Below are 24044 nucleotides of genomic sequence, written 5' to 3'. Positions count from 1 at the left end.
ATGTCTCCAAAGTTACTATAAGGCTCAGGTCCTGCTTACTGAGAGAAGCGCCTACACATAGCAATGTCTCCCCAGTTACTATAAGTCTCAGGTCCTGGTTACTGAGAGAAACGCTTATACATAGCACTGTCTACCCAGTTACTATGAGACTCAGGTCCAGGTTTCTGAGAGCAGCACCTATACATAACAATATCTCTGCCAGTTACCATGAGACGCAGGTCCTGGTTACTGAGAGCAGCACCTATACTATACATATCAATGTCGCTTCCAGGTACTATAAGACTATGGTCCTGGTTGCTGAGAGCAGCACCTATACATAACAATGTCTCCCCAGTTACTATGAGACTCAGGTACCGGTTACTGAGAGCAGCACCTATACATAACTAGATTCAGGACCTGGTTACTTAAACAACAGAGATAGGGAAGCAGGTAGCAATATTCAGTTCTAGCTATACAGAAGCACATTACTAGGGGAAGTAGCTATAGCATATAGTAGTAGTAGTAGCAGGTATAGCAGCAATATCCCAGGTAGTAATGAAGGATGCAGAAGTGAGGTACTACTACTATCTGCCCCAGGTACAGGTAGGTGCCAGGCAGGTAGTAAGGGATGTAGTACTGTGGCAGTGACTGTGGCCAGGTCCCAGGGGCTTGGCACTGAGGGACACCTGGCACTGTGTGACAGTGTGACAGGGATGCCTTGTTATTATGGGATGCCAGGGATGAGAGCATATTATGGGATGTCAGGCTCTCCCCCCCCCCCCCCCCCCACACTTATTATGGGATGTCAGGCTCCCTGAAGTTATTATGGGATGTCAGTGGACTATTATGGGATGTCAATCTCCCTCAGTTTATTATGGGATGCCAGGGCTGACTTATTATGGGATGCCAGATTCCCTCCTGTTACTATGGCCTGTGCTGTGTGATGATGAGGGAGAGAGAGACTATTATGGGATGCCAGGCTCCCTGGGCTTATTATGGGATGCCTCAGCACGGACTATTATGGGATGTCAGACCAAGTCACGTTATTATGGGATGTCAGCAGGCCGCCCATCTCTAAGGGCAACGCGGTGGTCGCCATGGTAACGGGGCGGGACGAGGGAAGGGGCGGGGCCTTCACCATCATTGCCGGTGCACAGGAGGAGAGGGAGCGGGAGTGTATACCGTCAGGAGGGAGCGTGTGGCTTTCCGTACACTGTAATATACCGGGCCGAGGTGAGACTTTGCCCGGGAACGGGAAGTGCACATATAGGTATGGTGCAGAGGGGCTGGAATGGATACTATAGGGGGGGTCTCTGTACACCGGCCTATTGTGTGCGCGCCTATGGACTTCTATATGTCCTGGGGGGGAGGGGGGCGGACAGAGCAGTGTATGTATGTATGTGTGCGTGTGTGTGTATATATATATATATATCTCTCATTGGGGGCATGTTATAGATCTATCGCATGACTGTGTATATAGGTGTCCTTGCTTCCATAGTGTGGGTGAGATCCCGGTTAGAGAATTCCCCACAAAGTGATACATTGTTTCTCGATGTAACTTCTTAGCTCTGCGCTCCCAGTAGTATGTGTCCTGCACTATGCACTGAAAGTTCTCACCATTGTGTCCCTTCCTGAGAGTTACAGCTATTGTGCTGCTGGCCAGGAGGACTACTACCCCCAGCTGGCCTGACAAAGGACCCCAGGAGCTGCCTTTCATGGCCTCGCCACCGGCAGCAGCGTCTCATGTCCCCATTAGTGATGGCCTGAGCCTGGGACATAGGGATGCGCCTCCGTCACACTCCCAGCAATATAGGGGGTTTTGTGTTAAGTTTCTTAAATGTCATTTTCTCTTATTGTCTGAACTGTGGAGGCTTATAGGCTCAGGGTTCATTACATGGGGCCTGGGCTTAGAGTGATAGAGTGTAACTGAAGATCCTATATGTGTGTGTGGTAAAATAAAAAAAATTATACTTATTTTCTCAATAATTGAAATAACATGGTGCGTTTCTTTCCCTGGAACCTCTTGCTCTCAGTTGTCCATCCATGGTTCTGCGTTGCTTAAGCTCTGTATCTTTGTAAGTGTTGCCATTTACAGACTGTTGTCTCCATTGCAGCCTCCTCTCATGTGCCAGGCAGTGATCTCTCCGGTACCCCTTGGATATTAATTTCTGCTTCATTGTGCCATTAATTCTCCTCGATGGCTTCCGGACTGGGACCCTCCTCCCCGGGCAGTGAAGGTGAAATAGAAGTGATGCTGAACAGCGGCCTCCATCAAGGTAGGGATGTGCGCCTGATGCGCCAATAGTGTGCAGTGTAATGGGGTTTGGATCAGAATGCAACTTCTGCAGATACCTGAAAGTCTTTGATGCAAGTCAGGGAACCCCCTCGCCCCTCGTAGTTGCATCCCGAGAGGTTGCTGGGAATCCGGGAGAGACTTTTGAGCGTTGGAGGACAGGAACGGAGATGAGGTGGTATTGATCACTGAATGATTGGCCTAGAGTGTCTCCAGTCCTCCAGCACTAAAACCTCGACTGTCTGTTGAGAAGCTGTTCAGCCCTGGGCTTTGTGTCAGGTGAGGGATTCCCTATTGAATTTCTAAGGAGAGAGTGGTCCACAGTGGATCCTTCAGTACATTGAAGTCTTCTACTTCAGGCTAACTGAGAACACCTAGAGAACTGGAAATATATATTTTGTAGAACAAATATTCACTATTACTAATATTCAACCTTAATTTTTAACTAATGCCAGTCAGTGGTAGGGATGGGCATCGATGCTCAAACTTTTATAACTGTCAGCTCGAATTCCCGCTGAGGTGTGATGTATCAACAGGATCGATCCTAAATTCGTGATCCTGACGGGGATCTGTTCACTTGTTCCCCAGCGTCTTCTCCTCCATGGCGCATATGTGAAATTTTTTCTTCAAACCCCCCCCATAACTGTGTATGCGTGATGAGTCCGGTCTCCTCCATTTGTGCATAATATCGAATCGATGTAGTAGAAGATCGATATAAGACCACCGATCGGCCATTCCCAGTTTGTGGCGGCAATAAACAAAGGTCTGTCACATCATGACCTGTAGTTGCGACCTTGTCAGTTAGACTCAAACTATAATGCAGGCAAACATTTGCTGTCAAGTGGAGATGGAGGCTTTGTTTTTGCTTTCATTATAAATCTGTGCATGGTTATGTAATATCCCACATAACCCTAGCGTGTAATATTCAGCCATGAATCTGGAATCTCCTCTTTGGGGTGCCTCTTCAGTTCAGCGTGCGGTTCTGCAGCTGTGCAGATTTCTGTCCCTTAATCTTGCTTGTAGTTTGCTCATATTTATATGGGGTGCGAGCTAAAACAAGTGGCATTTGCCTGCTTGGAAATTCAGCGATTGTATTAATTGGTCCATGAGACTATTCATGGACCTCTCCAATTCTTCATGTTGGTTTTCATTGGTTCAGTGTTATGACTAGATGTAGTTACTCGGTCAGTGGAGACCATTTTGGATCCTCCCCAGGAATCTATATGGGATGCCGGCTGTCGGGATACCGACACCGGCATCCCGACAGGGCTAGCATACCGACACTTGTTTGGTATGCTAACCCCCCTCCCTCTTTGGTGCCTGAATCTAACACTCCCCCTTAGTGCCTAACCCCCTAACACTTCCCCCTCCCCACCCCGCTACTTACCTTTGGTATCCCAGCGGTCAGGATGTCGGCGTCGGGATTCCGGTGCCGGCATCGCGGCCGCTGGGATAAAGACTGTATCCCCATAACATGTGATAACACATTTGCCCAGAAAATGCTGTTTATTTTGTGGCTTGAGTGTTGTCCAGTATCCTGTTTGGTGGAAGAAGTTGTCATCTCTCTATTCTGTGTATACCGTTCTGTCTGTATACAGGGTCCTGATGCTGTGGATTGGGTGTGTGGGATGATGTACGATGTTTGTCTATTTGGATGTCTTGGCTATGTACTTTAGCCTGGTTTGTGAATATTGAATTTGCCAGGCCTGTTAGTAATTGCTGCTATTTCAGTGTGTTTATATTCTCTGTACAGCGCTTAGAAAATGGGTGGCACTATATAAATACACCATATTAATGTTTACGTGTGTGTATATGGGTTGGCTCTGAAATATAAACACACACAAGTCTGAAAGAGATGCAGTATTGGACACATTTTAATAAGTATTCTTACATTGTATTTTATTATCTCTTTGGGTGAATGATCCATTTCCGTGATCCATTAATTGTATATTGAGGAGATTATAAGAACGTTATGCATTTATAATCAATCGCATGAAGGACTTACAAATCATACCTTCAATCTATTTACAACCTGGTTGTTGAGGTGATATTGTAATATTATTGGAGGTGTCTGAGGTTCCTAAATTCACGCAAACTTCCAGAGTTTGGCGAATTTGAGGTACAGCTGTGGTGCGGATGGTTTTGGGGTGCTGCCATCTTGTCAAAGTAGGAAAGTAAAGCAGCCATTAACTGTCCTGTCCTAAAGAAACAAAAGCTAACCCCCCCCTCCCCCTTACAGAGCTGCGTGTGCAGTATGGGCGGGAGGGGGCTGTCAGACAAGGGGAAGCCCCCACCTCCCCTCTGCATGTGCCTTTCTGCATCTCCTCTCACAGAGGAACACTGGGCCGCAGGCCTTGATATCGGCCTGTTCTCCGGCTCAGTGTCTTTCTGCCCTATTCTCCTAAAGGAACTGCTCTGCATATACCTTTTCCTCCGGTATCTGTCCCTGTCTCCTCCTCCTGTCCTCCCCCCTCCCCCATATGTGAGCTGCTGTCCCTGCCTTTCCCGGGCTTTTGTTCTCCTACCCAGCAACTGCACAGTGACCTGAGGGGTTGTCACATGTGACTGTTTCACCATATGCACCTAGAATAATACTGCAGTGTGGTATTGTCACCATATACACATAGAATAATACTGCCATGTGACCGACCCTCCATATGCACCTAGAATAATACTGCAGTGTGGCTGTCTCACCATATACACATAGAATAATACTGCCATGTGACCGACCCTCCATATGCACCTAGAATAATACTGCAGTGTGGCTGTCTCACCATATACACATAGAATAATACTGCCATGTGACCGACCCTCCATATGCACCTAGAATAATACTGCAGTGTGGCTGTCTCACCATATACACATAGAATAATACTGCCATGTGACCGACCCTCCATATGCACCTAGAATAATACTGCAGTGTGGCTGGCTCACCATATACACCTAGAATAATACTGCCATGTGACCGACTCTACATATGCACCTAGAATAATACTGCAGTGTGGCTGGCTCACCATATACACCTAGAATAATACTGCAGTGTGGCATTCTCACCATATACACATAGAATAATACTGCCATGTGACCGACTCTCCATATGCACCTAGAATAATACTGCAGTGTGGCATTCTCACCATATACACATAGAATAATACTGCACTGTGGCATTCTCACCATATACACATAGAATAATACTGCCATGTGACCGACTCTCCATATGCACCTAGAATAATACTGCAGTGTGGCATTCTCACCATATACACATAGAATAATACTGCACTGTGGCATTCTCACCATATACACATAGAATAATACTGCCATGTGACCGACTCTCCATATGCACCTAGAATAATACTGCAGTGTGGCATTCTCACCATATACACATAGAATAATACTGCACTGTGGCATTCTCACCATATACACATAGAATAATACTGCCATGTGACCGACTCTCCATATGCACCTAGAATAATACTGCAGTGTGGCTGGCTCACCATATACACATGGAATAATACTGCCATGTGACCGACTCTCCATATACACCTAGAATAATACTGCCATGTGACCGACTCTCCATATACACCTAGAATAATACTGCCATGTGACCGACTCTCCATATACACCTAGAATAATACTGCCATGTGACCGACTCTCCATATGCACCTAGAATAATACTGCAGTGTGGCTGGCTCACCATATACACATGGAATAATACTGCCATGTGACCGACTCTCCATATGCACCTAGAATAATACTGCACTGTGGTATTCTCGCCATATACACCTAGAATAATACTGCCATGTGACCGACTCTCAATATGCACCTAGAATAATACTGCCATGTGACCGACTCTCCATATGCACCTAGAATAATACTGCAGTGTGGCTGGCTCACCATATACACATGGAATAATACTGCCATGTGACCGACTCTCCATATGCACCTAGAATAATACTGCAGTGTGGCTGGCTCACCATATACACATGGAATAATACTGCCATGTGACCGACTCTCCATATGCACCTAGAATGATACTGCACTGTGGTATTCTCGCCATATACACCTAGAATAATACTGCCATGTGACAGACTCTCAATATGCACCTAGAATAATACTGCAGTGTGGTATTCTCACCATATACACCTAGAATAATACTGCCATGTGACCGACTCTCAATATGCACCTAGAATAATACTGCAGTGTGGATGGTTCGCTATGTACACCCAGAATAATACTGTCATGTGATGGTCTCACAATATATTAACATTTATACAGCTTGCACATATTCCGCAGTGCTTTACAGAGAATGTCAGTCATTCACATAAGTCTATGTACCAGAGGAGCTTACAATCTATACACCTAGACTAAAAACTGCTTGGTGACTGTCTGTGTATATACACATAGACTTAAGCTTGGTACACACCTATACAATCATCGGGCCGTTCATCTAATATCGAGAGAACGGCCATTGGATTGTATAGGTGTGTACCCTGTCCCGTTACAGGAAAGTTAGCCGATAAACGGCTATTAACACCCCTCCAACGTTCGGGAGGTCGCATCTTATGTACAGTTTTTAATATTCGTCTGTCCGATCTCCCGATCCCATAGAAGCCCGTACACACTGAGCTATGTCTGCACCGTGTGTACGCGGCGGACAGGGGGTCACACTGGGGACAGACTGCACGGCCGATCAGGACAGTTTTACCCGATCAGCCTGCAATCGTAAAAGTGTGTACCCAAATACTGCACCGTGGCTGTCTCCCCATATACACCTAGGATAACACTGCACTGTGGCTGTCTCCCCATATACACCTAGGATAACACTGCACTGTGGCTGTCTCCCCATATACACCTAGGATAACACTGCACTGTGGCTGTCTCCCCATATACACCTAGGATAACACTGCACTGTGGCTGTCTCCCCATATACACCTAGGATAACACTGCACTGTGGCTGTCTCCCCATATACACCTAGAATAATACTGTATGGTGGCTCTCCATAGACACATAGGGGACAATCCAATTGTTAGTGCCACGTAGCTGTCAGTGTGGGCGCCCAACAGAGCAATTCAATTATTGCATTGTTTTGCCGCGAAAAGGCGCTGACATTGCTGTCTCTCTATACACCTAGAATAAAGGCCCCCATATCCAATCTCGCATACGATTCCCTTGACATTCTGTACGATTTGTATTTAGAAATGGTTCGATTCTACAAACGACCATACGATCCGATGTATTAACATGTGTCACATCGTACTGTTCCTTTGAAATCTTTCTGCAAAACCATCTGATCTACAATGCTGATACACGACGCCGGGGACGCGCATCGGAATAGTCTATGGGAAAACCTATTTTTCACACGATTGGTCGTTCCGATCAGTCTAAAGCTGCCAGATCGTGTGAAAAATCGCCCCGTGCATGGGGACCTTAACACTGCACAGTGGCTGTCTCCTCATATACACCTTCAATAACTGCACAGTGGCTGTCTCCTCATATACACCTTCAATAACTGCACAGTGGCTGTCTCCCCATATACACCTTCAATAACTGCACTGTGGCTGTCTCCCCATATACACCTTCAATAACTGCACTGTGGCTGTCTCCCCATATACACCTTCAATAACTGCACTGTGGCTGTCTCCCCATATACACCTTCAATAACTGCACTGTGGCTGTCTCCCCATATACACCTAGGATAAAACTGCACTGTGGCTGTCTCCCCATATACACCTAGGATAACACTGCACTGTGGCTGTCTCCCCATATATACCTACGATAACACTGCACTGTGGCTGTCTCCCCATATACACCTACGATAACACTGCACTGTGGCTGTCTCCCCATAGCCACAGTGCAGTGTTATTCTAGGTGTATATAGAGAGACAGCCACTGTGTGGTGGGGATGTAGTTAATGGGCGGCGGACGGAATGCCGGCCGACAAAATGCTGTCGCAAGCATCCCGCCGCCGATATCCCGGAGGACATCCGGATACCAGTTTCGGCATATACCGTACGTGGGAATGCCAAATGTCCAGACAGCTCTGTCCCCGGGTAAGGGGGGGGGTTTAGGTTTAGTCACTAGGGGAAGGGTTAGGCACCAAACAGGAAGGGTTAGGAATAGCCAATTATCTCCCCTGTCGGGATCTTCTACTTTTGAGCTTCCAGCATCGGGATTAGAACAGCTATTTAGCCGTCGGTATATCATACCCATTCCGTGCAGTGTTATTGTAGGTGTATATGGGGAGACAGCCACAGTGCAGTGTTATCCTAGGTGTATATGGGGAGACAGCCACAGTGCAGTGTTATCGTAGGTGTATATGGGGAGACAGCCACAGTGCAGTGTTATTGTAGGTATATATGGGGAGACAGCCACTGTGCAGTGTTATTCTAGGTGTATATGGGGAGACATAGACCTACAATAACACTGCACTGTGGCTGTCTCACCATATACACCTAGAATAATACTGCACGGTGGCTCTCCATAGACACACGGGGCAATTCAATTATTGCATTGTTTGGCCTCGAAAAGGTGCCGACATTCCTGCTCTCCCCATCCTGAGGAGGCGGCAGAAATGTGCGAAAAGTCTGGTTTGGGCGCTCTAACCAGGACGTTAGATGGGTTTAGCCGTTTTATGTGGCTAAACCTGGTCTAATTGTCTGCAACATGCGCAGTAATGGGTGCCCAAAGCAATTTATTTGCAACATTGGGCGCACGTTAATTAGCACGCCTTTAAAAAAAACAATGAAATTGCCCCCACCCCCCATATCCCCCTAGAAGTACATTGCACGGTGGCAGTGCTCACTTACACCTATAATAAGATGGTGATGTGACTATTTATCACTAGGTACACCTGGACAAAGCCTATGAATCTGCAGGGGGACTGTCTTGCTATATACACCCGTTATAATCCTAGGTATATATGGAGAGATAGTTACCCTGCAGTATTATATGGCGAGGTGATGGTCTCACCATATACACTTAGTATGATCATGTTTGTCACCATTTACATTTTGGATAGGACCATTATATGACTGTTCTCACTAGAATAATACAGCAGTGTGACCATCTAGCCATTTAACCTAGAATAAATGGCCTTTTGACTGTCGCCATTTACGCCTGGAATACACTGATGTGACTGGTATTGCGCTGGGTGTACTTATTGTCAGATGCTGAGGTATATTTACTAAGCTGTTAACAGCTTTGGTGTGGGATTTAAAATGGCAATAATATTAAATGCAATAGACTTCTTCATTTAATATAATATTGGCCTTTTAAGTCCTTCAGCCCGAACCTCTAAGAAGATACCACATTTATGTGAATGGTGTCACTCTAGGTACACCTGGAATAAGACTCTGTATAAGGCTGATGTGACTGGGGTCTCGCTGGGTACACCTATAGTATGTGACTGGCTCGCTGGGTACACCTATAGTATGTGACTGGCTCGCTGGGTACACCTATAGTATGAGGTACTGTGTACACCTATAATATAAGGCTGATGTGACTGGGGTCTCGCTGGGTACACCTATAGTATGTGACTGGCTCGCTGGGTACACCTATAGTATGTGACTGGCTCGCTGGGTACACCTATAGTATGAGGTACTGTGTACACCTATAATATAAGGCTGATGTGACTGGGGTCTCGCTGGGCACACCTATAGTATGTGACTGGCTCGCTGGGTACACCTATAGTATGAGGTACTGTGTACACCTATAATATAAGGCTGATGTGACTGCGGTCTCACTGGGCACACCTATAGTATGTGACTGGTATTGTGCTGGGTACGCTTGAAATAAGACTGATTACGCAGAGTGATTGTCTCTCCATGTACATTTAGAAATATACTGCAGAGTGACTGTCACACCATATACACCTAGAAATATACCCAGGGTGACTGTCTCACTATATACACATAGGATAAAACTGTATAACTTGTAATTTCCTCCTTGGATAGGACTGTAATATAACTGTCTCTGTGTATGCAGTGTGACACTCATCATATACAGCTAGAGTAATACAAGCATGTTACTGTCGCCATTTACTCCTGGATTAAGACGCAGACTGTGTCTAGTGTCTTACTGGCTAAATTATAAAGCTGGGTACACACCAGGCCGACGTGGCGGCCGTGTTGCCGACCTATGAAGTGCATACACACTTGCCATTCGTTTGACCGATGTGTCTGCACTGAGATCTCAACTGGATGGGCTTTTAGATTTCCCAGCCGGCAGTTGACATATCCACCAGTGGGGAAACCCCGTCCAGTTGTGATCCTAGTGCAGAACCTGAAGCAAGGGCATGGGTGGTCGACTGGTCACCTTTACACACACACCAAGAAGTGCTGATAGATCTGCAGGATATATCGGCATCTGCTGTGCTGCAGGGCAAATGTGATATATCTGTGAATGATGGCGTTAAGACATATTGTCCGTACACACCCACACAATGGAAAGGACAATATATCGGTCAGTGGACTCATCTGATGTGACTGGTTTCTCACCTATATGGACTTTATAATGGAGACTGATGTGAGTGGTTTCTGGCTGGTTACGCCTGCATAAGGACCCCTGTGTGAGTGGTCTCTCGCAGGGTACACCTGGTTATTGGACCCCTGTGTGAGTGGTCTCTCGCAGGGTACACCTGGTTATTGGACCCTGGTGTGAGTGGTCTCTCGCAGGGTACACCTGGTTATTGGACCCTGGTGTGAGTGGTCTCTTGCAGGGTACACCTGGTTATTGGACCCTGGTGTGAGTGGTCTCTCGCAGGGTACACCTGGTTATTGGACCCCGGTGTGAGTGGTCAGACATCAGGTTAATGAATATGCAGGTGTCCCTAACTGCTCCTGAACGCGGTCATGTGACATGGTATGCATGAGACCGATCATCTGACTACAGAATTCTGCAGCGTGTCTGTTGCTAGGGGATGAACTGCTGCATTACTACGGCCGGGTACACACTTGCACGATATCAGCCTGATTTGTCGTTTCTGGGAAAATCTGAATGACAAATCTGGTATATCGTGCAGTGTGTATGCCCATTTGCCTGCTCGCGTGTGATTAGACCTGCTGCAAATGACTAGTCTTTCAATGCCCACTTGTGATAACCGGTACATTACAAATACCAGTACGTCATGTCTCTTCTTTGGATATGTTTAGAGAAGTCCTTTTTATTAGACACCGTAAAATATAGTGCAAACGTTGTGACCAGTGCCCAGCTTAACTATACCTGGAATGCAATGCTTACAAATGGTATGAGGTGCTATACAGCATACATGGAGGAGTATTTTATAATCCGAGGAGAAAGGGAAAACCACATACTGTGGTTATAAGTAACAAAAGAACAGTGGGTCTGATTCAGAGCCGGACGCTATTTGCGCTCGCTCGTTCAGGAAAAGGGGGTGACTATTCAAATGAACCGTTCGCTCTTTGCGGTCTGTTCACGCCTATAAGTCTGAACGAGCGAACAAAACTTGTGGTCGTAATTTTGACAAATGCGCCCCCTGGCCGCTCGCATCATACGTCATGTCCGCTATTTAAAAGATTAATCGAGTACATCGAACAGGGTATGAACTGCTCGCAATTCTTGTGGCTGGTTTTTCCTACAGCTATATTGCGAGCAGTTCTGACTATAAAACAGCCAAGTGACGTGGTCAATGACGCTGCTGTTTTAATTATGCACACCCTTAAAACGCCCGTTTTGACCTTTAGGCACGCCTGCGTTCTGAATTCCACTCCCCGTTTTCAAGCACCTTCCCCTGTTACCACACACATACGCCTCCCTCTGTCACTCAAAATAGCAGGCATTCGCTATATAGCGAACAAACGATTTTCGGCCGCACTGACTGGTTCGCGCATGCGTATTACAAACCGTATGCATGCGCAGATGTGCGAACATCGCTCGGAACGAGCGAACGGCCGCTTACGAGCGGCTCTGAATGAGACCCAGTGACAGGGATGTAGGGGAGTATTCTGTAGTTTCCTGAAGAAACAACCATTCTTCCCAATCTTTGTCCGTAACCGGTCACTCTAGTTAGGTGTGTTTCTGGTAGACCACAGAAGCCGAGCGATTGGTTGTGGAGAGCTGTGACGTGTGGATAGATGCAGTCACGGTTTATATGAGATGTCATTATTACCCGCAGATGCCCATTCTCTAAGGCCTCCTACTCACTGGTGTTTAACCCAGGTTGGACGTAGTTGGTAATTGCGTTTTTTACTCAGGAGCTAACTGAATATTGCCAACGTTTTCCCAATTGTTCGCTTGCGGTTGGTGCCAGCAAATGGTGCAGACAAGGTTAGCAGAAGTCAGGAAAAGCTGAGTTACGACGCAAGATGGGATGAGGCCATCGGAAACAACTGTTTCTGTTTTCAGACCCATTTCCGTTCCTGGAGCTGTTGTTAAACACCCGTACAACGCACGCTACTGATGACGGTGGGTATGAGGCCTTGGGCATTGATCTCTGCAGGTGTAAAACTACGCTCTGGCTGGGTTCATTGTCACAATAAGGAGTAACCCATATTCATACAGAGACGGTGAGAGGAATGACTGTATACTGATACACGGTATGGGGCCTCTCTGTCTCCTAGAAGTAGGCTGATAATGCGTGGTGCAGCTCTGCTCATATGCCATCTGCGCCAGCGCTTCCTGCCAGGTCAGCACAGCTGGATCTAGCAAATCACATAAACAAAATGGCTGCAGCACTGCAAGGAATGGCCCCTTTCTCTACGTGTGTCCTGGATGTCTTCCCGTTCCTGACCAGTGGCAGCGTAGGCTGCTAAATCTGTCTGATCTGCCTCTGCTCGTGTCCCAGAAGAGATTCTGTGTGCATAATGCTATCGTCATCATGTCCTCCGCCCCACCCCCTCTCTGCTCTCCCCCCCCCCCCCCTCCCCTCCTTCCTAATGTAGAGGTGTTCCTTTATCATCTTGGCAACTCCTCTTGTGTGGTGTTACTGGATTAATATCCCTCCTCCCAGTGCTCCAATGCACATTCCTCCTTCTGCTGGTCCACTTCTATATCTAAAATACAAGACTGCTTACAGATGAGGGCTAGGAATACCATCCACAATTGGGTATAAAGTTTTTGGACATTACCTGAACAGAATGTCAGATGAGCTATAGCAGAGGTTAATAATAGTCAAAAATATGTGACTGTCCCTATACCTTGGCAGATCATGATATATTATAGTTTTATATATATATTCTATATCGATCACCTCATTTTGTATTCTTGTTTTAGTAGCCCTTTGACCTGTTATTGCTATTCCTAACCTTAAATTATTGCTCAAACTGGAGAGTCCTTTTTGTTTGGTCAGGTGTGACTTTGTTTTCTCCCTTCCCTAGGACACATGGCATATCCTTATGCGTGGATCATGCTTTCATGGGTACTAGTGAGGGGGGTCATTTATTACCACTAGGATGGCCCCTCCGCACCTCCCTCGTGCATAGGCACCATACTACTATTCCCCCAGACACCCACGTCACCCCCTACACTCATCACTTCCTCCCTTCCCCCCATTTACTAATAAGACAGACCCCTCCACACACCCTCCCTGTACAATAGTGAGTGCTAAGACCTCCAACCCTTGTGTGTATACACCGGGTACTCCTACTCTCCTCAGCTGCTCCTAAACCCCCCAATTCCCCTCAGTTACACCCAATATGAAAAGGCATTTGAGAAGCACAGATGCCGTTCCCCCCTCCCATCCGGTCCACATCTGTGTATATAACATTTACCCTCCCTTCCTTTCAGATGATGACGATTTGGACGAGGATCTCTCTGACGTGGAAACGCCTAAAGTAAAGAAAAAGAAGAAACCCAAAAAACCTCGGGAAGCCAAAGCAACCAAGGGGAAGAGACAGAAAAAGGAGGTGAGTGTACAGGGACTGCACCTTTCGCTGGTGGTGCCCAGGTTATGGGCCGCGTATACCTCCTGTAGCCCCTACAGCTGAGTGGAGGGAGGGGGTCTGCATTTGCGATGATGGTCCTTGTCCCAGAGCTGATGAGATGCTGCTCGTTCTCTTTCCAGGACGTAGATGACAGCTCAGGTGAAGGGAATGATTTTGGGGAGGATGACGGTGGCCCCGCTCGTTCCGATAGCGAGGGCAGTGATTACACGCCTGGTAAGAAGAAGAAGAAAAAGTTGGCGCAGAAGAAGGAAAAGAAAACAAAGGTGAAACGTGATGAGGAGGAAGATGATGACGATGATTCTAAGGTAAGGGGATCTGAGCGTAGGTGTATCCTTTCTCCTTCTCATGCTGTAATATACAGTTATATACCAGTGTTCTCTTGCCATTCCTACAGCTGCGGTATAGATGTAAAGCGTTAATATAATGTCTCTTTTGGCGCTATTGACGCTCTTATGAATCTGGTTGGTGGTCTTTGACATACTGTGCCTTTTTGTAATTCAATAAAAGCAGCACATTTAGAGGGCATAGAACCACTTTCATAAAACTTTGGCTCAAATAAAATGGCTGATGTAAGAATTGGTGTCTGGCTATGAACACTTGTGACATATTATCCATTGCGGTGGATAGGAGGCTGTATGAATATCATTCGCTGACTCTTGCATAGAAATTGGGTGTCGGACTATAGATAGACAGTAAAAAGATAGACAATGTCTAGATAGACACCAGATGGTAGGCAGTCAATAGGTCGACTGGGACAAAAGGTTGACACACTAAAGGTCGACATGTAAGAAGGTCGGCTGGTACAAATGGTCGACTGGGTCAAAAGGTCAACATGAAAATAGTCAATAAGTGATATATTTTTTTTTTTGGTTAGTCACCAGAAGGGAGGGTTAGGATAAGGCACTAGAAGGGACCGTTGGGGTCATGCACCTACCCCGACGGTTAGGATTAGGGATATAAAAAATCATGTGTCGACCATTTGACCCTGTCGACCCTTTGTCCCAGTCAACCTATTGACTGTCTAACATCTGGTGTCTATCTAGACATTGTCTACCTTTTTACTGTCTATCTGTTAATCCACACCTGTTTATAACTGCCCATAGATCTTGCACTGAGTAGCCTTCTGTCCCCCCACTCACTAGTGTTTGGCCACGTTTTGGACATGCCATGTTATGCTGCAGCTCATGACTATGTTCTGTCCTCCGCCAGGAACCAAAGTCTTCAGGGCAACTTTTGGAAGACTGGGGAATGGAAGATATTGATCATGTGTTCACAGAGGATGACTACAGAACGCTGACTAACTACAAGGCTTTCAGTCAGTTTGTCAGGTAAGCCCTTTTCTTTTCTCTCTGTGTATCTGGCCACACAGCCTCACTTCCCTACGCTTTTCCATCCTATTTTCTACCACTCCTGTTATGACGCCCATTCCTCCTTTGTTTAGGCCTCTTATAGCAGCAAAGAACCCTAAAATCGCTGTCTCTAAGATGATGATGGTTCTAGGAGCTAAGTGGAGAGAGTTCAGTACCAACAATCCCCTGAAGGGCAGCTCCGGAGCATCTGTGGCTGCTGCGGCTGCTGCTGCTGTGGCCGTCGTTGAAAGTATGGTGGCTTCTACTGAGGTATTGGTCCCACCTCCGCCACCAGTTGAAGTTCCCCTACGCAAGGCAAAGACCAAGGAAGGAAAAGGTGAATGGAAAAACCTCTTCGAATAGCATTAAATATGAGAAGTGGAGTAATTGAGAGGAGCATGTACGGGAGGAGGATTAGTGGTTGGCGAATCGGGAGGAGTTGTCAATGGGACCGAGCCCACGGCAAAGGGTGATGCAAACAACATTAATGTTCGGATCGGTAGGCGAGTAGTGTATAGTTAAACTTTTATATAGTGCTTATATTTATTTTATATTTTTTTTGGTTTCTAGGACCCAATGCCAGGAAGAAACCAAAGATTGTCCGTCCACCAGAAACTAAGAAAACCAAAGCCAAGAAAGTGGCCCCTTTGAAGATCAAACTCGGGGGCTTTGGTTCAAAACGCAAGCGCTCCTCTGTGAGTATTTATTGATGGGGTGGTTAAGGGTCTTCTTTGATGAAGTCAGGGCTGTGGGTTTGTGGTATGACAAATTAACTGAGGCTTGTGCTCCCATTCCCCCCCTCTCAGAGCGAGGAGGAAGACCTTGATGTAGACTCAGACTATGATGAAGGCAGCATGAACAGCTTGTCCGTATCTGACGGATCCACTAGCAAGAGCAGCCGAAGCCGCAAGAAACTGAAAGCCGCCAAGAAGAAGAAGAAAGGTGAATGCTCAAACTTTTGTACTTTGGCAATGTACACAATGGGCAGCATTAAATAACTGAGGTCTTCTACTTTTCCTAGGTGAAGAGGATACCATAACTGTTAGCATAGATGGCTACGAGACAGACCACCAGGACTATTGTGAGGTTTGCCAGCAAGGGGGAGAGATCATCTTGTGTGACACATGTCCCCGAGCTTACCATATGGTCTGTCTAGACCCAGACATGGACAAAGCACCTGAGGGCAAATGGAGCTGCCCCCATTGTGTAAGTGACGTGCTTCGCTTACCTGTGCGACCATGTGCTTGGGGTAGAGGAGTCCTAACCAGTCTTTCTCATATCCTAGGAGAAAGAGGGGGTACAGTGGGAAGCTAAAGAGGATAACTCTGAAATCGACGAAGATTTGGATGAGACTGTAGGCGACCCTGAAGAGGAGGACCACCACATGGAGTTTTGTCGTGTCTGCAAAGATGGAGGGGAACTACTTTGTTGTGACGCTTGTCCCTCTTCCTATCATATTCATTGTCTAAATCCACCACTGCCTGAAATTCCCAATGGAGAATGGCTGTGCCCTCGGTGCACCGTAAGTGCTTTCACAATGCCCGCCTTTTATGATCTCTAAATGTAATCTCATTACTGTGTGTAATGGATTGTGGTGTGTGTGCTTTCTTTATCCCTAGTGCCCTTCTCTTAAGGGTAAAATCCAGAAGATATTGATCTGGAAATGGGGACAGCCACCTTCTCCCTCTTCAACGCACAAACTAGCAGATCCTTCAGCTACTCTAAAGCCTTTGGAAGGGCGACCAGAGCGAGAGTTTTTTGTCAAGTGGCAGGGGATGTCCTATCTGCACTGCTCTTGGGTGACCGAACTGCAGGTAAATGGCATTTACTTCTTGGGGGCTTCATAGAACGACCTAGCATTGTAGAAATGGAGTTGCATAATGTTTTTGGGGGACTATAACGTATGTAAGCGGTTTGATCTTCCTCACTCTCCACTCTCGCCCTTCCTCTGTGGTTATAGTTGGAGCTGCACTGCCAGGTTATGTTCAGGAACTACCAGCGAAAAAACGACATGGACGAGCCTCCAGCTGGGGATTACGGAGTAGACGAAGAAGAAAAGAGCCGCAAAAGAAAAAACAAAGACCCAAAGTATCTGGAGATGGAGGAGAAATTCTATCGTTATGGCATCAAGCCGGAATGGATGATGATTCATAGAGTCTTGAACCACAGGTAAAAACGCGTTGGCGGTCAACGTAAAGTTTGAAATACAATAATCTGAGAGACATCTCTCCTTGACTGTTAAGCACCTTTGACTGGGGCGAAAAGGTTTAAAAATGGCTCGCCAATATATGGCCTTCTGGTTGACCCCCTTAGAAATGAATGATCATGTGATCTCGCGTTTTGGTATTCTATGCAAGGCAGGCAGCACATATCTGGTTTAGAGATACTGTTAACACTGCTAACATCTTGGATTGCAGACAGTGGTGAGAAAGTTCACAGGACATAAATTTAAAAAAAAAAAAAAAAAAATGTTTATAACCATTCAGACTGTTTGCCCATTTTTTTCATTTACAATAAATTAATCAATGAGCTGGAAAAAAAAATTTAAAAGCCATTGGTGGCTGAACTCTTTTTCTTGTGTTTCTACTCAGTATTGACAAGAAGGGAAATGTCCATTACCTGATCAAGTGGAGGGACCTTGCATATGACCAAGCATCCTGGGAGTTGGAAGATGTAGATATTCAGGATTTTGATATTTACAAACAGGGCTACTGGAACCACAGGTGGGTTAAGATGAGTGCCCGTAACCGTTTAGCTGCTAATTCCTTTTGTGCATCCATCTATATCTCGTCTTTCTGTGACTAGGGAGCTGATGTGCGGAGATGAAGGGCGTCCTGTTAAGAAGGTGAAGAAAGTTAAACTTAGAAAACTTGAGCGACCACCAGACACCCCAACCGTTGATGTGAGTTTCTTACCGCGTCTTGTGAAGCCCGGAGTCTTGTGGTGGTTTCCTGCTTTGATGCTCATAGTCTCTTCTCTCTCAGCCCACAGTGAAGTATGATCGCCAGCCAGAGTACTTGGACATTACCGGAGGCACACTCCACCCTTACCAGCTAGAGGGATTAAACTGGCTGCGTTTCTCATGGGCACAGGGTACTGACACCATCCTTGCAGACGAAATGGGTCTGGGAAAAACCGTTCAGACCGCAGTATTCTTGTATTCTCTCTATAAAGAGGCAAGTCTGTCTGGACCTCATCAATGTTCTATCAGCCAGTCTTAGATGCTGGCACTCACTATCCCAACACACTCATTGTCTTGCTATAATAGTCCATCTTTTTGTTTTTTCCTTCCACCCTTAATTCACTACTTTCTGACCTAACAACCATTGACCTGATCCTCATTGTACTGGTTTTTTTTTTTTTTTGTGCCAGGGTCACTCGAAAGGTCCATTCTTGGTCAGTGCCCCACTCTCCACCATCATTAACTGGGAGCGAGAGTTTGAAATGTGGGCCCCTGACATGTATGTTGTCACATACGTTGGAGACAAGGACAGCCGTGCGGTCATTCGAGAGAACGAGTTTTCATTTGAAGACAACGCCATCCGTGGTGGCAAAAAAGCTTCACGCATGAAGGTATGTCACTCAATCGGTCTGTCTGACCTACTCTTCGGTTGGAGAGCTTGGAGGGCTTAACCACCTTCATTTATCCTACAGAAAGAGGCATCTGTGAAGTTTCATGTGCTGCTAACCTCCTATGAGCTGATTACCATCGACATGGCTGTCCTGGGATCCATAGATTGGGCTTGTCTAGTAGTTGATGAAGCTCATCGCCTAAAAAACAACCAGTCCAAAGTAAGGAGGCAGTAGGTCATTGTTCGGCAAACACTTGGCTGAATGTGCCGCTGTTTTTCATGGCCAACTTTTTGTTTTTCTTTGTATTTAAGTTTTTCAGAGTCCTGAATGGATACAGTCTTCAGCACAAGCTGCTTCTGACTGGAACCCCCCTGCAAAACAATTTAGAGGAATTGTTCCACTTGCTCAATTTCTTGACCCCAGAGCGATTCAAGTACGTAACCATGAAGATTATTTGTTCTCACCTCTTAGAGGGGTGTGGTGTTGGTTTTTTTTGTTGTTGTTGTTTCTCCCCCCAACTTCTATTTTCGGGGTAACCATTGATTGCTGTCTACAGTAACCTGGAGGGTTTCCTGGAGGAATTTGCAGACATTGCGAAGGAAGATCAAATCAAGAAGCTCCATGACATGTTGGGTCCTCACATGTTGAGAAGATTGAAGGCTGATGTCTTCAAGAACATGCCTTCGAAGACTGAGCTCATTGTACGTGTGGAGCTCAGCCCCATGCAGAAGTGAGTAATGGTGGGAAGACTTCGGAGTCCTCTTGACTCTGTTGCATTGAGGGCCTGATTCAGAGCCGGACGCTCTGAATGATCTGTATCGGTGCAGGTTATTTATTTTTTATTTTTTTAATGTTACCACCCACAGCTTATGCGAGCATCCATGATGATGGTCAAGACCATCGGGCTTGCGATGAGACCCTTGCGGTAGGGTCTCGTTGCCGCAAGCCCAAGAGTGCTTTTGGCATTATCAGAGCCGAAAGCACTCCCACTGACATCACTTGTGATGTCAGTGGGGCCGCCCCAGACGGTAGGCGTTCCCATGGGAACGCCTCCGTCTGGGCAGACACGCCCCCGGCCCGCCCACTAAAGGGGGCATGCTGTCACTCAACATCGACAGCACGCCCCCTTTGTAGCGAGACCCGGAGCAACTGCTTCCCCGTCGCTATCCGGGTCTCGCGCATGCGCACGACGGAGCCGTCATGCGCGTGCACACTGGGCCACCATCGACGCGCTTGCGAGCGGGTCTGAATCAGGCCCTGAGTTCTTGGTGCAAATTGTTAATACCCTCCTATTTTCAGGAAATATTACAAGTTCATCCTCACGAGAAACTTTGAGGCTTTAAACACTCGAGGAGGCGGCAACCAAGTGTCTCTGCTCAATGTAGTGATGGACCTCAAGAAATGCTGCAACCACCCGTACCTCTTCCCAGTGGCTGCTATGGTAAGAGGGGAGACTGTTATTCCATGTGCCCACACCTTGTTATTCCATGTGCCCACTTTACCTTAATTCCACACTATTTTCTGCAGGAAGCGCCCAAGATGCCCAATGGAATGTACGATGGTAGCGCCCTTATCAAAGGGGCCGGGAAGTTGCTGCTGTTACAGAAGATGTTGAGAAAGCTGAAGGACGATGGACATAGAGTTCTCATCTTCTCCCAGGTTAGCACTACTTGCTTCCTTATTTGATTTTCATAGCCATGATGGTATTGATCGGCCTGCAGACATGTACCATAATTCTCAGCACATTCTGTATTTTTGGAGAATGTAAAGACAGTTTGGCCAAAATAAAGCAACTGTATGTTCCTGATTTATGTACCACTGCCCTCTTCCTGTGATGATAAATGGTTTCTTAAAAAAGAAAAATGTGGTTTTCATCCGCTACTTGAGTGCCTGTAGAAGTGTTCTGTAAGGGATTTGTTTTGACCTCCCGTCTCTGTCTAGATGACCAAAATGTTAGACTTGTTGGAAGACTTCCTTGAGCATGAGGGGTATAAATATGAGCGGATAGATGGAGGAATCACTGGAAACATGCGTCAGGAAGCCATTGATCGATTTAATGGTGAGTATCGTTTTGTGCCTGGATCAGGGTGCATGTATTGGCTAATTATGACTTTTTCAGCGTGTGGAGTCTGTTTACCGAAAGAATCTGTCCATGTAGCCTAACTGATCTGGAATCTGTTCAGCCAACAAGACCCAAGTGCTCCGCCTGCACAATATTTAATAGGGATCTTCCTTTTTAGGGGGAAAACATTGGTTTATGTTTGGGGGGGTTTCTGGAGGGGTAAGGTTATCAAATGATTTTAACCTATTGGAGTCCTCCTTCTCTTGGTCCTGTAAGTGTTTATTTTTCTCTTATCCTATAGCTCCTGGTGCCCAGCAGTTTTGTTTCCTCCTGTCCACTCGTGCTGGAGGTTTGGGGATTAATCTGGCCACAGCAGATACTGTGATCATCTATGATTCTGACTGGAACCCTCACAACGATATTCAGGTAAGGAGCAAAGACCTTCCTCGGCTGTGGAAGATGGTGTCCCCCGTCCGCCCCCCCCCCTCCCTTTCTGGACTGCTCTGATTTGGCCTTTTTCCGCCATTAGGCTTTCAGTAGAGCTCACCGTATTGGCCAAAACAAGAAGGTCATGATCTACCGATTTGTAACTCGTGCATCGGTAGAAGAGAGGATCACTCAGGTAGCCAAGAAGAAGATGATGCTCACTCATTTAGTCGTAAGGCCGGGTCTCGGCTCCAAAACGGGCTCCATGTCGAAGCAGGAACTGGATGATATCCTCAAGTTTGGTACTGAAGAGCTCTTCAAGGATGAAGCAACAGAAGGTAGGTAATGCTTGAAATGCCAACGGTGGAGACCCTGGAGATATGCCCTGTGAGTGACTTCTGTCCCTTAACGCTGTGTCATCGCAGGTGGTGAAAACAAGGAGGGTGAGGACATCAGCGTCATTCATTATGACGACAAAGCCATATCGAGACTGCTTGACAGGAACCAGGATGAGATAGAAGACACCGAAATACAGGGAATGAACGAGTATCTGAGCTCCTTTAAAGTGGCGCAATACGTGGTCCGGGAAGAGGAGATGGCCGTAAGTGACTTGGACATGCCGTGTCCAAACTCGTGTGCTTTTCTGTGGCTGGTTGGGAGGGACTGATGAGTTATCTGTTATGGTCTATACAGAGATCTGCTCATGTGTAACCACATGCCTTCTCTGTCCAGCTCTCACAACACTGTTCCCCCCCCTCTTCCTCCAGTATGATTAGATGGGGGCCACAGCTGGACGTACACTAACCCTGTCTGTTTAGGAGGGCCACACAGAGAAATGTGCACTCCCTTAAAGGCTTGACTGGACACTTCGGAAGAATAGGGCTCGTTTAGTCTTTGTGCTACAGTACAGTTTATTGCATTCTCTCTGTGTTGGCACACAATTGAGGTTAAAGCTTGGTAAGAGCAGTTTTTGTCATGGTTTTTCTGATTAGGATGAAGAGGAGGTGGTTCGTGAGATCATCAAGCAGGAGGAGAGCGTGGATCCTGACTACTGGGAGAAGCTTCTCCGCCACCACTACGAACAGCAACAGGAAGACCTGGCCCGGAACCTGGGCAAAGGAAAGAGAATCCGTAAACAAGTCAACTACAATGATGGCAGCCAAGAGGACAGAGGCGAGGGTCTTTTTCTTTTTTTTTCATTTATATATAATCCTTTGTGCATGCACAGGAAATATTTAATTGTCCCTCCCATCTAATTTGAACTACTATACTGACTTCCAATTTCACCCACAGACTGGCAGGATGATCAGTCCGATAACCAATCTGATTATTCCGTGGCTTCCGAAGAAGGAGATGAAGATTTCGATGAGCGCTCAGAGGGTCAGTATTTGTTGCACCCTTCATGTACTTTTTTTATTTATTTATTTTGTTTCCTACTCCCGCAACTTCCCTGCCCACTCCGTGCTGCTGCACACAAGTGTCTTACCTCTTTTATTTGTACAGCAGCTCGTCGGCCCAACAGAAAAGGTTTGAGAAACGATAAGGACAAACCTCTTCCGCCCCTCCTGGCTCGTGTAGGAGGCAACATCGAGGTATGAACAATTAGTAGAACCTGTTGGGGTATTTCAGGTGGAGGGTACCATTGTGATGCTGTGAATCTGGTAATGGCTCCCTAGTTTATAGAAACTTGAGTTGGTATACTCTGTTAACGGACGTCCTCTTCTGCACCTTCGTGCTAGATGATGCCTTGTATGACCGCCAGCATCGGACCTTTCTGTATTCTGCAGTGTATATATTGGGCAGCATTGCAGTCTGTTTTCAATTAAAATGTATGCTATGCAAGTGGTGGTTTTACCAATACAGTCTGGACTGTTAGCTGACTACTGTCATTCTTTCAGGTACTAGGTTTCAATGCCCGGCAGCGAAAGGCTTTCTTGAACGCCATTATGCGTTACGGCATGCCACCGCAGGATGCTTTCACTACCCAATGGCTCGTCCGAGATCTACGTGGCAAATCGGAGAAGGAATTTAAGTAAGAGAATCTGAGCACCTTTTTAAATGGACAGTGTGCTGTCCCCTCAAGTGTAGTCACGCGTTTTGTCTACATCTTCTAGGGCATATGTGTCTTTGTTCATGCGTCATCTATGTGAGCCGGGTGCAGACGGGGCGGAGACATTTGCAGATGGAGTCCCAAGAGAAGGTCTCTCCCGCCAACATGTATTAACAAGAATTGGCGTGATGTCGCTTATCCGCAAGAAGGTAAGGTTGCCGCTTCCAGTATGTTGCGTGTAAAATGCTGTAATGGGGCTTAAAAGACTGTAACCTCATATTTCTACTTCAGGGTCCATAGGGGGTCCACAGGGTTGACCTTGGGGTATAGGTTGGGAACCAAATCCGGGCACCACGCAGTTAAAGCTTTTAGCTCCCAGGATGCACTTGGGTCTACTCTCCCTATAACCCC

At 46.5% G+C, this 24044-nt stretch overlaps 1 protein-coding gene and 1 non-coding gene across 9 annotated transcripts in view; both read left to right on the top strand.

The window, feature by feature from the left end:
* The first annotated feature begins 1097 nt into the window (after positions 1-1097).
* CHD4 (chromodomain helicase DNA binding protein 4) overlaps positions 1098-24044 on the top strand; it is a 39146-nt gene continuing 16199 nt past the window's right edge. For 3 of the 8 annotated variants that reach the window (XM_088480913.1, XM_088480915.1, XM_088480911.1), the window contains exons 1-30: positions 1098-1212; positions 2094-2255; positions 14016-14134; positions 14293-14478; positions 15383-15501; positions 15615-15859; positions 16093-16217; positions 16329-16464; positions 16544-16728; positions 16808-17044; positions 17142-17336; positions 17483-17691; positions 18114-18245; positions 18328-18424; positions 18507-18698; positions 18895-19095; positions 19177-19314; positions 19407-19528; positions 19652-19825; positions 20395-20536; positions 20623-20754; positions 21037-21154; positions 21459-21583; positions 21687-21921; positions 22009-22184; positions 22576-22762; positions 22877-22963; positions 23087-23175; positions 23482-23615; positions 23698-23842. In XM_088480913.1, coding sequence (XP_088337039.1) covers positions 2177-2255; positions 14016-14134; positions 14293-14478; positions 15383-15501; positions 15615-15859; positions 16093-16217; positions 16329-16464; positions 16544-16728; positions 16808-17044; positions 17142-17336; positions 17483-17691; positions 18114-18245; positions 18328-18424; positions 18507-18698; positions 18895-19095; positions 19177-19314; positions 19407-19528; positions 19652-19825; positions 20395-20536; positions 20623-20754; positions 21037-21154; positions 21459-21583; positions 21687-21921; positions 22009-22184; positions 22576-22762; positions 22877-22963; positions 23087-23175; positions 23482-23615; positions 23698-23842 — 4461 coding nt within the window. In that variant the 5' untranslated portion in view covers positions 1098-1212; positions 2094-2176. Of the gene's footprint in view, positions 1250-2093; positions 2256-14015; positions 14135-14292; positions 14479-15382; positions 15502-15614; positions 15860-16092; positions 16218-16328; positions 16465-16543; positions 16729-16807; positions 17045-17141; positions 17337-17482; positions 17692-18113; positions 18246-18327; positions 18425-18506; positions 18699-18894; positions 19096-19176; positions 19315-19406; positions 19529-19651; positions 19826-20394; positions 20537-20622; positions 20755-21036; positions 21155-21458; positions 21584-21686; positions 21922-22008; positions 22185-22575; positions 22763-22876; positions 22964-23086; positions 23176-23481; positions 23616-23697; positions 23843-24044 lie in introns of all 8 variants that reach the window. The other 5 variants (XM_088480918.1, XM_088480914.1, XM_088480916.1 and 2 more) reach the window with 4 other exon arrangements.
* On the top strand, positions 22308-22451 carry LOC148514795 (small Cajal body-specific RNA 11). The gene has a single exon (XR_015879461.1).

The sequence above is a fragment of the Taudactylus pleione genome, unplaced genomic scaffold (genome assembly GCF_031769625.1).
Source record: "Taudactylus pleione unplaced genomic scaffold, aTauple2 ptg000258l, whole genome shotgun sequence".
Classification (NCBI taxonomy): Eukaryota; Metazoa; Chordata; class Amphibia; order Anura; family Myobatrachidae; genus Taudactylus; species Taudactylus pleione.
Note: the sequence above shows the minus strand (reverse complement) of the source record. Positions and strands in the feature narration are given on the sequence as shown.